Raw genomic sequence first — 12,623 nt, forward strand, 5'->3', positions numbered from 1 at the left:
CTTCCAGATTTTTTTCTCCTTAGCCAGCCTATGACTATACACAATTTTTTTTCATGTCTAACAGCTTTATTGAGATGTAATTCACATGCCGTACAATTTACCCATTTAAAAAATATTTACTTGGCTTCATGAGGTCTTGGTTGCAGCATGCCAGATCTTCGTTGCATTATGCAGAGGCTTTCATTGTGGTGCACACACTTTCTAGTAGTGCTGACTGGGCTCAGCAGTTGCAGCACCATGGGCTTAGTTGCTTTAGGACTTGGGGGAATCTTAGTTCCCTGACCAGGGATCAAACCCATATCCTCTGAATTGCATGTGCTCTGAAGTTCCCAATTCACCCATTTCATAATAATTCAGTGGCTCTTAGTATATTCACAAAGCTGTACATCCATCCTCAATTTATTCTAGAGCACATGTACATTACTCCAAAAAGAAATCTTGCTCATTTTGGTTGTCTACCCCCAACCCCGTCCCCCCCGCCACCCCCAACACACACCCTTCTCTAGGCCTAGGCAACCACTCATATACTTACTATCCCTGTGATGGTAAGTAGATGAGTGGGCTTCCCTGATATCTCAGTTGGTAAAGAATCTGCCTGCAATGCAGGAGACCCCAGTTCGATTCCTGGGTCAGGAAGAGCCCCTGAGGGAAAGGCTACCCTACCCACTCCAGCATTCTTGGGTTTCCCTTGTGGCTCAGTTGGTGAAGAATTTGTCCACAACGTGGGAGGCCTGGGTTGGGAAGATCCCCTAGAGAGGGGAAAGGCTACCCATTGCAGTACTCTGGTCTGGAGAATTCCATGGACCATATAGTCCATGGGGTCACAAAGAGCCAGACGTGACTGAGCGCCTGTCACTGTCCCTGTAGATCTACGTATTCTGGACGTCTCATGTGCACAGCATCAGGCAGCACGTGGTCCTTGTGTGTCTGGTGTCTTTCAATTAGGTTTTCAGCATTATCCATGTTGTAGCATATATTAGTACTTCATTCTGTTATTAGATAATTAATGGGTTATACAGATGTTATCACATTGTACTTATTCATTCATCAGTTGACAAACATTTGGGTGGTTTTCACAACTCATTTTTTTAAAATATGCAGACTTGAACCAGACATTTCATTGAAAAAATATACAAATGGTCCGTAAGTACAAGAAAAGGTGCTCACTATCACTAGTCATTGTTGTTGTTCTTTAGTCACTGCGTCTCTCTTGTGGCCCTACGCACTGTAGCCCACCGGGCTCCTCTGTCCTTGGATTTCCCAGGCAAGAATAGTGGATTGGGACGCTATTTCCTTCTCCAGTTTCCAGTTAAAGATGAAATTCCTTAACATAGCCCATAAGGCGCTTGTAACTGTGCTGGAACTTACCTCTTCAGATTTCTGTTATATAGACTTTGCTTCCTAATGGTTACCACACTTTTGCTGATCAGGGGCCTTTACATATGCGGTTTCCTCAACTTGGAATAGCAGTTGCCCCGCTCCACCCAGCCCCTAAAGTCAGCCACTATTTACGTTTTCAAAGTACCCTGTACTCGTCCCTCTGCAGTGCTTACAGCGAAAATCACATCTCATTCATCAAAATCCTGGTTTGGAATTCAAATCACTGATGAATCAGTTCAGGAACTTTTAGTGTGAGATGCCTTGTGGCACTTTAAAATGGTCTATAATGAGAATTTGGTCTTGGTGGATAAAAGGAATTATGTACCCCCACATGGAGTTTTTAAACTGAGGTTTAGAAATAAACCTGTTTCAACAGTCCTCTTATGTTGTCTGAAAACTAACCCCTTTCCAGTGTCATCTGTTTTGGGGAGAGTGAAAGGATTTTCTAGGGGAAAAGTATTTTATATGATTCTTCAAGGCTTTTTCTCCTTTACCTTTTTTTTTAAATTAATTTTTTTGGCCACAACATGCAGCATGCAGGAACTTAGTTCCCCAACCAGGGATCAAACCTGAGTCCCCCGCAGTACAGGGATGGTGGTTTAACCACTGGACCCCCGGGAGGTCCGTCCTTCAGGTTAGACTGTGCTGTGCTATAGTCACAGTAACCACTAGTCACACGAAGCTAATTTAAAGACTTCAGTTTCTCAGCTTCACTGGGCACGTTTCAAGTACTTTTAATAGCCACATGTATCTAGTAGCTATAAATTGGACCACAGATATAGAACACGTTCAACAATGCCAAAAGTTGTACTGGACAGTGCTGATGTAGAACTGTACTGAATCATTTTTTCTGGCTTTTTCTGCCAGTGATACGGAATCAAGACATGTTAAGTTGCTATGTTGTGACTTCCCTAGTGTCCCACTGGCTAAGACGCCATATATATAAATATCCCCACATCATCATAACTATTTTATTCATTTTAGCCAAAGTCTAATTCTAGTTTAAATTGTGAATTTAAATGAACATATACTGTGAAGTCAAACTGAGTCAATACGACAGGTCCCTGTTCTGACTCAACCTTTTCCTGACACAGGGTTCTCCTGTGGGGCTTTTATCACTACTAACCTGGGTTTGCTGGTGTATGAACGGGAAAAAGCAGCACTGGTTATTTACAGAGGAGGAGCCTGACCTCTAGGTGTAGCATACTTACTAATGTCTCAAGATGCTGGCTAATTCATCTCCACTCAGTGCTGAGGCTGAAGTACTTATCTCACTAAATACTTTTCATGTAAATTTCAGATTTCTGTTCTTCCACTGAAATTTGTAGTTTGAGCACAACTGAGAAAGAACCAGAAGACATTTGTGGTAAATTAAGTCATACAAATACAAAAAGATACTTAAGTGTTAGAAACGTTTATTTGTCAAAATATATATATAAAAAAAAAAAAAGTGGGAGAAGTGGAGTAAAACAAGGCTAAATTTCAGCTACTGCTGTACCACGATCACAGGTCAGACATAAAACAAAACAAAACAAACAAAACAACAACCAAAACCCCAATGGTCCTAGCAATTTCAGATTAGCTTCAGTGTTAAGAGTCCAGAGCTAACAGAGAAGAGCTAACAGAGAAGAGTAAAAGGTTGCTTGCCTCTACGTGGAAGGGAAAGGAGATGTTGCAGGTAGACAGGGAGAAGGGGTCAACTCCTAAGGAAAGCAAGATAAGAGGGATCCCACTGTACAGGAGAAAGGGGACGCCAACATAATCCTTACCTAGGGCTGCTCAGAGGCTGGGAACGAGAGGAACAGAAAGGCTACAGAGACTAGTACCAGGAGGAGAGAAAAGTGAATGTAGAAGAATTAAATTAAGAAAGAAAACATAGTTGGTCACAAACTCCTTTGTTTACTGAAACATGAAGCAATGGAAACATCCCGGCAAAGGGGACCGCGCGGAGCAAGTTCTCATATATGACCGCAGCCCGAGGGTTCAGTCCGCAATTATCCTACCTGAAAGAGAGCACAACACAAGAGGCTTACACAATGCCTGGAGAGCAGCTTGGCTCCGAGTACAAGGGCCCTGGTCCCGTCCTGTATTCCAGGGGGAAAAAGAACAGAACAAAACAAAACCAAGTCAGACTGGGTCAAAGTTACATCTCATGTAATTACCTTTCTACTATGGCTATATATAGGAGTCTACTTATATACAGAACAAGAAGCAATCTGTCTGGAAGACTGCTGTATTGGTGAGGAATGTATCTTTCTCATTTGTTTACCCATCTTTTAGGTAAAACTACTGTCACTGAAACCAAGGGCATACAGATACCAAGAACCATAATTTAATTTTTGGTTTCAAAAAACCAGAAGATGCTAGGTCTCAAATATGGTCAGTTATACTATTCTAAATATGTCTCATTTTAATCTTTCATATAAACACGTTTTCAGAAGTAACAATCATAAAGGGTTTCAAGGAGTGGTTCATTCATCCTCCAACACACCTGCATTATCACACTGTCACAGATTTAGAGTCACAGTTACAGCAGTTCCTTTAGTTGACCAAATCTCCCTTACCAAAACAAGAGAAGAAATCCTAAATTCTCTAATTCTTCCATTGGTGATGGGAACGCCAGACACCAATGGCTGGGGGAAAAAAAAAGTTAACTCACACCAAGTTCCTCTACTTATTACAGACAAAGGGCCAAATCTTGGTCTTGATCTGTGCCAATCGACTTCAAAAGTTGTGACGTTCTTGAATCAGTTCTGCTAGGGTGAGACCCGAATTTGGATCCCCAACAGTTCTGGAGTATTTCATCCTGGCAGCCTCATTAACATCAGGCTCCTGGGACTGCAACCAACTCAGGGTTATTCAGTCCATATGAGGTTCATACCTGGAAGGTAAGTTTCTTTAACAGTCATCACTAAAAAGAGGTTAGTTGAACAACCACTGCTAGCAGTCAAAAACCACGTAAACATACCTTAGTAATACTTTACAGACCACAATATATACTATTTAATGTTCAACTTTGGAACACAGTTGAGAGAAATGTACAGTTATCTAGAAGACACCACCTTACTCTAGAGGCATATCCTCACTTCATGGAAGACCAGCAGCATTAAGAGATGAATGGCAGACTACACTAGTTGTTAAGACTATCTACTTGGTGCACATGGACACTCACTGCTACACAGGAGTCACAGCGCATCCCTGTCTTGTCACAGTCACACAGGATATAACATCACAGGTTCATACATTTGCTTCTCACTAAGCAAAAGGGAAAATTCCTGTCACTTGGTTTTCTTCTACTCATACATCAAAGAGGTCTGTTAAGAACCCTGGAAACTCGGTGGTAACTCAGTTTAACTTTCCTACTGGGCCTCCAGTTCTGCTGATGCTCAATTTCAAGGTACTAAGTATCAATCTCTAGATACTCCAATTATTCTTGACATTCCAACATCTTTGCTTACATTACCTGAAGGAGGAAAAATTAAACTGCCAGGGTTACCATCAATGGGATTTCATACACTTCAGAAAATTACTTGTTTAATCTAGCTCTTTACATGTTCTCAAACAAAAAAATCCCCCAAATTTGCTGGAAGCAATGGGAAGTGTCAGGCTCTTGAGAGTAGCATCATAAGCCATGCAGAAATACAGCTAAGTGCCCATGGAGAACAAGATGCTTACTATTAAGGAAGGGACCCACGGAATCCAGAGCAGACAGTGGCATCAAAACATTGCTTTCCAGCAAGTGTCTTGGAACTAAATGCCTAAAACTCAGAGGATTTTATTTGGCTTATATATTAGAAGAGTTTTTTCTGATAAAGGCTCATGAGCTAAGTAGTAGTTTTATTAGCAAATTGGAAATCTGAAGTTACTTTAAATCCTCATTGGTGACATTAACTTCTGAACCTGTACTCTTCCACGTACATCACAGTGACTTGTGGTGGAAAGAGAAAGTGGTTTTGGACTCAGGTAGGCCTGACTATGAATTCTGGCTTTACCTCTCAATCACCAGATGACATCAGACAAAGCACTTAACCTCTTTGGGCCTTAGGTTCCTTTCTCCATAAAAGGAAGTGTCTTAAAACCTCGCTGTATCATTGGACGATGTATGTGCAAAGAGTACTCAAGTGTTCTCTTCAACTATATTTCCTGTAACCTGGATCTGCTTACATTTGATTAAAGAACAATATCCTAATAATCTGAGTTGTTGTTTTCCCGGGATGGACAAGTTGGTTGGAGTTGTAAATGAAGACCTCAACAGGCCAAATGAAGCTCTGGCCTAGAGAAATATTTAAGACTAAAATGCAGTGACTACCTTTTGGATACTGTCCTGACAGCAAACAGGTGGCTTTAGCCTCCTCTATGTGGCAAGGTCTCCTTTCTGGGGAACTAAGTGGACTCTCTTAACCACACCCACCCCACTCTCACCTCCAGTTTTTAAAAGGCTGAGTACCGTGCTCGGTCCACATACTGCTCCCGTTCATACCGGGCCATGTCATAGAGAGAATTCCGTGCAGCTGCTGAAGCCTGAGACAGCTCACTCTCTGGCCCATAACCGTAGCCCTCTCCGACCGTGGGGAGTACAGCTGCACCACGACGCAGGGGGCTCCTGTCCCTTCCGTAATAGGAGGAAGTGGTGGCAGCGGCAGCAGCCATAGCAGCCGAGGTGGCAGCAGCGCCTGAATTTGGCAACAGGTGTCTGTCGTAGGGATCAACGGAAGTGGAGTTGAGGTGACTGGTCACAGCTGTGTTCTGGACTTGAGGCAGATGAGACATGGTCTGCTCTGCATAGTTGTACGCGGAAGCTGCTGCTGCTGCTGCCACTGCCTCGTAAGAGCGGACTCGGTAACGCTTATAGTAGTCAAGTGCTCCGTATGCGTCGTTGTAATACACGGATTCCCCGTAGCCCATGGTGTAAGGTGTGCGCACCGCTCCATACTGTTCATTATACTGCTCAGTAAAGTCCGCCACACGGCCCGAACGATCTACTGGACACTCTTTGGACCAGTGCCCCTCTTTCCCACACCGATAGCAGCCACTCTGGTCTCCCATCCCAGGGGCAGTGCGAAGCCGGCTGGTGGACAACTGCACGTGCATTCGTTTGCCTTTAGGAAATAGATGTAAGAAGATTTATTATAACTCATTAACCTCCCTTGTCTTCCCCAAAATCAACTAGTTGGCAAAAGACACACAAACATACAAACACACACTCCTGCAACCCTATTTCAACAATCCCCTCCAAAAAAGAAGCTGAAGTTTTAACAGAGGAGACTTAGAAAATCTGAGTTCTCAGAAACCAGTCAATACTTTCTACTTACACCAGTAGACCGGGATTCCCTCCTACTTCCGTCTCCAAGACTTTCTTCTCCCCAGCACAGCAATTGAGAGTTTCCACTTTTCAATACTATTATCAAAACCTGACAATTTTTCCAAATCAAATATCCAACACCACCTCAGTTATGGTCTGCGTACTAAAGCATCTTACCAACCTCTCACTGATGTACTCAGGGCCACATAAGGCCTAACCATGTACTGCAGCTTAAAAAACCACAGCATACGCTGTCTGTCTTGTTTCTTCCAGCCGTTTTTGTAAGTGTCACCAGAAGGCTATGCTGGGTACACAAATCATACCTGGCGCATCATCTGCTTCAACTCCAGGACCTCTTAAGAGTTAGCTGTAAGACCTTCCAGACTTCAACCCCACCCCCACATTGCTTTTTAAGCAAAGGTGAATCCACGCCTGCTGTGGAAAGAAAACCATCTACCCAGGTCTCTCAACAGCAAGAGATGGTTCTTGAAGCGGTACTGGTTTCTTAGGGACAGTGTGTTTTCATATAATGGAATGATTGGCATTTCATCCTGTTATGCAGTAAACTACATAAACCTGTAAACAGTTCTTTACAGGGAATTGTCTACTTGTTAGAAAAATGCAGCACTGGGCTAAAGGCTTCAGGGCACCCGTACAAACAAGCCACATCCATACTTGCAGGAAATGACCAGCACAGGAACAGCTAAGAGAAGAAACAATCTTTGCCCGGGCTTGTGTACAACCAAGCCCAGGGACCCTTGCTAATGAAAGCATCCGAGGTCTTTAAAAGCAGTTTGAGAAAAGGCATATTCTTGGCAGCATTTGGTGCCGAACTACCTAAGACTTTGGAGATCAAGTCAATGCTTTACAGATCATAGCCAAAAGCAGCCAGTACAGATGGAGAGGAACTGGGGCTTTGCATCACTAAAGGGCTGCTCAGGACAAATCCCCCCTCCGCGATCAGCAGGTTGCTCTCTCTATAACAGACCTTGTTCTGGATGCAGCTATGCGGTAGGAGGCCTCGTGCTCCACCATCCTGTTGGAAACAGCCCGATTCAGGACGGCAGCCAGAACAGCGCCATGCACTGACCCTGAGAGGGGAGCGGGTTAGTGCGGTAACATCACTTTAGTCAAACTCAGTTCTGCCCGACGTCCAACATTCCTACCACCCCAGTTTCTAGTAGCTGCTGCCTCAAACTTAAAACCCTTTCTTTAGCAGAAACAAAGGTGCTCAGGTTTTTACTTCCAGCTGCTAGTAGAGAGGCAGCACCCACCATAAACACTCATAAGTCAGCAAGATACCAAACAGCAATTTAATATGAAAGCAGCATTTAGCCATCCCATTATTTTCAGAGATACAGATACTCCCATTCTTAGAAGTTATTACAGGTCAAATGCTAACTGTGCTTAGAACAGAAGCACACGGAATTTTGCCCCAACTTATATCCCAAATGTAGAACTCCCTATAATTTGTACTGGAGGGATTACAAGCTACTTGGCTTTCAAACATGCATGGTGACATTAAACTTGTGTGATAGACACAAACTGTTTCAATTCTGAAGTCAGTGTAACCATGCCAATCTAAAAAGCAGCCAATCCAGAGACCTAGAAGTACATTTTCAAGGAAAATATGTAACTTAGTCCTTTACAGATTATGGGTCCATTTTTTTTGAGAAACAAAACCCAGTGATTTTTCCCCCTTGATGTTTCTATTACTACATACAATCTCCACCACTGCTTTTAGAGTGGAATTCAGAAGTTTATAAACATCTGTAGTAGCTGTAAAAAGGATTCAGGTAAACCACTCTTTAAAAAAGATCTACAACAGAAGTGATAGATTTTTTTCACATGATCTTTCCAAAGGTGGTAACCAGGCATTTAATTTAAATTTCCTAAAATTCTTATGATAATTGAAATATACTGTGCTTCTTTATTTCCTTAAGGAACTAATGCAAAGAAAACTGAAAGAAGATTAAATTCTACTACTCTACTACACTTGGAGAGGCCAAAAGCTTAAAAATTTTCTGAAATCTCCAAAAAAATTACTGAGGTATGTTGCCAACATTTCCCAGAAAACCAGCCTCCACCGCCCACAAGTGTTTTCTTTTGAAAGAAAGAGGTGGGCAACCTGAGATCCTCAATGCTGAGCTCCTACCAAGTAACAGGACCCAGAGATTAGGGATATAGCTTGATATACAACTGTACTCCAATTTAATGTTTATTTACACATTGGTTAAAAACAAAACACATAAACTCATATAACCAGCTTCCCAGCTCAGCTGCCTGAGTTATTACTTGGGAATAGCTTCTTCAGGGTCTTTCAATGCAAACTGCTTGCTAAGTCAGTAGCGGTTCAGTTCACTGCTGTTTATGGGGAGGAAACAGATCCCCAGAGACTCAGGTAAACTCAGATTTTGCTCCTTTCTTTTTAAGTCGTACAAGTCAGGACGCCTCAGTAGCAGCCATTAACATATAAAGGTTCAAAAGATGACCAAAGTGGCACTCTTAAGAGGTCCCCTTTATTAGGAGATGAGTAAAAAGGCTTTATGAAAAAAATGTGACAAATTGGTATCTAGATTGTATTTTCTGTAAGACTGCAACTTATTATCCAATGCTAAACTTTCTCTTGTCATCTGGAAAAAAAACAGAGCTGGTTATAAAAATGTCTGTACGTAAAACATAACGAAAAGTTGGGTGCTTTCTCTAGAGAGCCCAGGCTAAGAACATGAAAACCAAATAAAGGATACTTTTTTTCCCCCAATAATGACGTTTAAAAAAATCTCATGGATCATTGTGTTATTACATCCTGAATGAAACCCACTGTATTAAAACACATTTCTTTCAAGCCAACCCCCTCTCAATTAACTGATGTCCATATACCTATTTCTGATCCTATTCTTTTACTCAATAGCATATTAAAAAGGTAAAGACAAGCAGTATTACACTAGAACATCGCTGCAGTTTGTACCAGACTTTAACTGCATTCTTTCACATTTTGCTTGTTACCTATCAAGAGAGAACTCCCATTTCCTCCAACACTGTCCATTCATGATGCCCTCCTTCATCCAATGAAAATAATTCAGGGTATTTTTAAAGGTATCTGAAGCGCAACAGCTTTCCAAAATAATAAAAGAAAACCAAATATAAATGAGGAAAGGTATTACATTTTAAAGCTTCTAACCATCATAGAAACATTTGTTGTTGCGAACACCACTCACCTTTTATCACACAGTGCTTTACTGTCAAAGCACTTTCACATCTATTGCCTCATTCTAGCCTCACTACCGTCCTGTGAGGGAGGTACGGCAGGGATCATTATAACTCTATTTTACAAGTGGGGAAAATGAAGCACAAAGAGGTTAAAACGCTTGTCCAAGATCATATGACAAGTAAATGGTAGCAAGTCTACAATTTTTGCCCTGTGCTTTAAAGAGCAGCTAAAAGCCAGGACACCACTGGCTGAAGCCAGAAATATCTGATGTATTATTTGCAATCTCTACTATCTGCAAACTTTCTTACCCTTTTCTGGTCAACTTTTCCTCTTCTCCATTTCTTTTCTGTTCTCTAGGTTTAGTAGAGGACCCTTAAGTACGTCTTTACAACCCTTTTAAGGGTACTCAGAGAAAAAAAATGATCTTAATTTATAAACCTGAAAAGTGGATGTAAACATGTGGTCTAAGATGACACTATCAACAAAAAGCTTGTAGAACAGCGCTGTACGACAGAACTTCCTGTGATGATGTAAATGTTCTGTATCTGCACCGATACAGTCACCACTAGCCTGTATGGCTTCTGAGTACTTGAAATGTGTGCAGCACAACCGAGAAACGGAACTTTAAAATTTATTTAATTTCAACTTAATGGCTACACGGGGCTAGTGGCTACCATATCAGCACAGTTCCAGAGAGTCTTCAACCTCCTGTAGTACTAATGACAACGTATGTACTTTTATTAATGATATAAATAATTCGATATGACACTCTAATAGGAATCTTCTCAGAGGCAGAACCGTAATTCCCATTCAACCTAACATTTTTAGAAATGTCCTTTTTTCCCTTTAGGATTAAATAATAGTATGTGGAGCAGAATACATAGCACAGTTTTTGACTCTGCTCATATAGTTCATCACATACTGAACAAATTTGAGTACTCAAAAGATAACCCCCCAAAATCAGATTCACCACCCAGATTTATAATACAGAGATTCTTAAAGATGTCTTTGTTCTTTCCCATCAGGGCCCATTGCCCAGGGCAGTAAGGAGTATAAGCCCTATGCATTTAAACTCTCAAATATATTAGGCTTCCTCATCCTAACAAAAGCAGCAAGTAAGCCACAGACCTTTATCCTCCTCTCCCATTTGCAGATTAAACTTCCAACAGCACCCAAATGAATGACGCTTGCAGAAAAAAGTGACCTACCGTTTGTGATTCTACAAAGTTGTTGAGAAACATCTTGGCAAATCTGAAAAGGAGAAGTGTTTGCTTCTCCAAGAGTTGTGTTTAAGCATGGTAAACATACAATCGTTCTATTATTTCCAGCTAAAGTAGAATGGAAGACACCACCCTGCCAGCCCCATGGTCCTGTGTTCTTGCCTCTGTCTACACCTAGACCCCACTCGGTTTTGCCACCCAGGCCCCAGAGCAGTTCACCTTGAAACTCTGTGTTGTCAAGGCCCCTGATGGCCTCCACTGCATCCTCAGCCCGCTCCATGTGTACAAAGGCATAATCTTTCACGATGTCACATTCGATGACTGGACCGTACTCCTCAAACTTGGCCCGGAGCTCTTGGTTGGTACAAGTAGGGCTGATGTTGCCTACATGCAACTTGGTTGAAGCTTTGCTCTTATTCTTGCTGGCTTCCACGTTGATGTTCACCCCGTGCAGCTTGTAGTGGTGCAGGTTGCGGATGGCATCCTCGGCCGCCGTCTTGTCCTCTATGTGCACAAAGCCGTAGTTCTTAATGATGTCACATTCCAGCACCTTCCCATACTGCTCGAAGAGTGAGCGGATCTCCTGCTCTGTGGCCTCCCGGGGCAGGTTTCCGATGAACAGCTTCACCATCCTGACAAGAGCCTGAAAGAGAAGAAAGGAGATTTTCAGAAGTTAGAGGCGAAAGTTTCAATGCACTGCATTTTGGATTAATCCTCCTAAGTTCTTGGCACCTTCAAGATGCTCACACAGACGTTCCTTCTTTTTTCAGTAGCGGGAGAAAGGTTAGCTCTTAAGGAGTAGTGTGAGCTGTGTGTAACACGCGAACGGGTCGGTTGTCAGCATGCATTGCATAGTCCCTCGTGGAATAAGGCGCATTTTAAGTAACAGGGTTAGCTTGAAATACTCCTGTTTGGGGGCAGGTAAGAGAAGAATCCAAATGTGGGGAAGAGGCATACATATATCTAACTGTCCCTCGTAACGAGGTTTTGGAGGGAAATCTGTGTACCTCTCTTCCGTGAAGCATCACCGTTCAAAATACTTTTAAGAATAAAAAGGCCCCCTCTGCCCCAACTGGGAACCCCCACCCCCGCCCTGGCGACCCAACTCCAGTGCCTTCTCCCCAACAAAGACTCGACTCGACCCCTGCCCCGCCCCCTCCGGAGACCCGGCCCCGCCTCCTCCGTTGTCTTCCCCGGACCTCCCGCACCAAGAGAAGAAACCCAAACCCTGGGCCATCCCCGTCCGCCAGAGGCCCGGCGGCCCGGCTCTCAGGCTCCCCACACACCCACAAGAACCTTGCGCACCTCCGGGTGGCAGCAGCGCTGGCGGCGGCTCCCGCGTCAGAGAGAACCCTACAAAATGGCGACGGCCGCTCAAACCTCGGCGCGACCGGGCCTTTCTCGCGCGCCACCTGACGCACGCGCGAGTGCGCGCTGCCCACCCCCTCCTCACCCTCGCGGGAGCCAGGCGACCAATCCCGCGGCCGCGTACAAATGGCTGCCCCGGGCT

At 43.3% G+C, this 12,623-nt stretch overlaps 1 protein-coding gene across 7 annotated transcripts; it reads right to left on the reverse strand.

The window, feature by feature from the left end:
• Positions 1 to 2,778: 2,778 nt before the first annotated feature.
• On the reverse strand, positions 2,779 to 12,586 carry LOC109554466 (RNA-binding protein 4B). 7 transcript variants are annotated; one of them, XR_011564805.1, is made up of 5 exons: positions 12,419 to 12,560; positions 11,333 to 11,756; positions 5,803 to 6,479; positions 4,040 to 4,261; positions 2,779 to 3,383 (listed from the first exon to the last, which is right to left on the reverse strand). XR_011564805.1 is itself a non-coding variant. In XM_070782467.1 (4 exons), the coding sequence occupies exons 2-3, from the start codon at positions 11,742 to 11,744 to the stop codon at positions 5,812 to 5,814; spliced, it is 1,080 nt and encodes a 359-aa protein (XP_070638568.1). In that variant the 5' UTR covers positions 11,745 to 11,756; positions 12,567 to 12,586; the 3' UTR covers positions 2,779 to 4,261; positions 5,803 to 5,811. The 7 variants fall into 7 exon arrangements, 5 of the variants coding, with proteins under 5 accessions (XP_070638568.1, XP_019810541.2, XP_019810540.2 ...); XR_011564804.1 differs by having other exon boundaries at positions 2,779 to 3,464; XM_070782467.1 differs by lacking the exon at positions 12,419 to 12,560 and adding an exon at positions 12,567 to 12,586 and having other exon boundaries at positions 2,779 to 4,261.
• Between the last annotated feature and the right edge of the window lie 37 nt (positions 12,587 to 12,623).

Source organism: Bos indicus, chromosome 29, assembly GCF_029378745.1.
Source record: "Bos indicus isolate NIAB-ARS_2022 breed Sahiwal x Tharparkar chromosome 29, NIAB-ARS_B.indTharparkar_mat_pri_1.0, whole genome shotgun sequence".
Taxonomy (NCBI): Eukaryota; Metazoa; Chordata; class Mammalia; order Artiodactyla; family Bovidae; genus Bos; species Bos indicus.

Coding starts and splice junctions, on each gene's coding strand:
- LOC109554466 (XM_070782467.1), bottom strand. CDS start 11,744: ATGGTGAAGCTGTTCATCGGAAACCTGCCCCGGGAGGCCACAGAGCAG. Junction 6,480..11,332: donor TGACAACACAGAGTTTCAAG/GTGAACTGCTCT, acceptor TATTTCCTAAAG/GCAAACGAATGCACGTGCAG.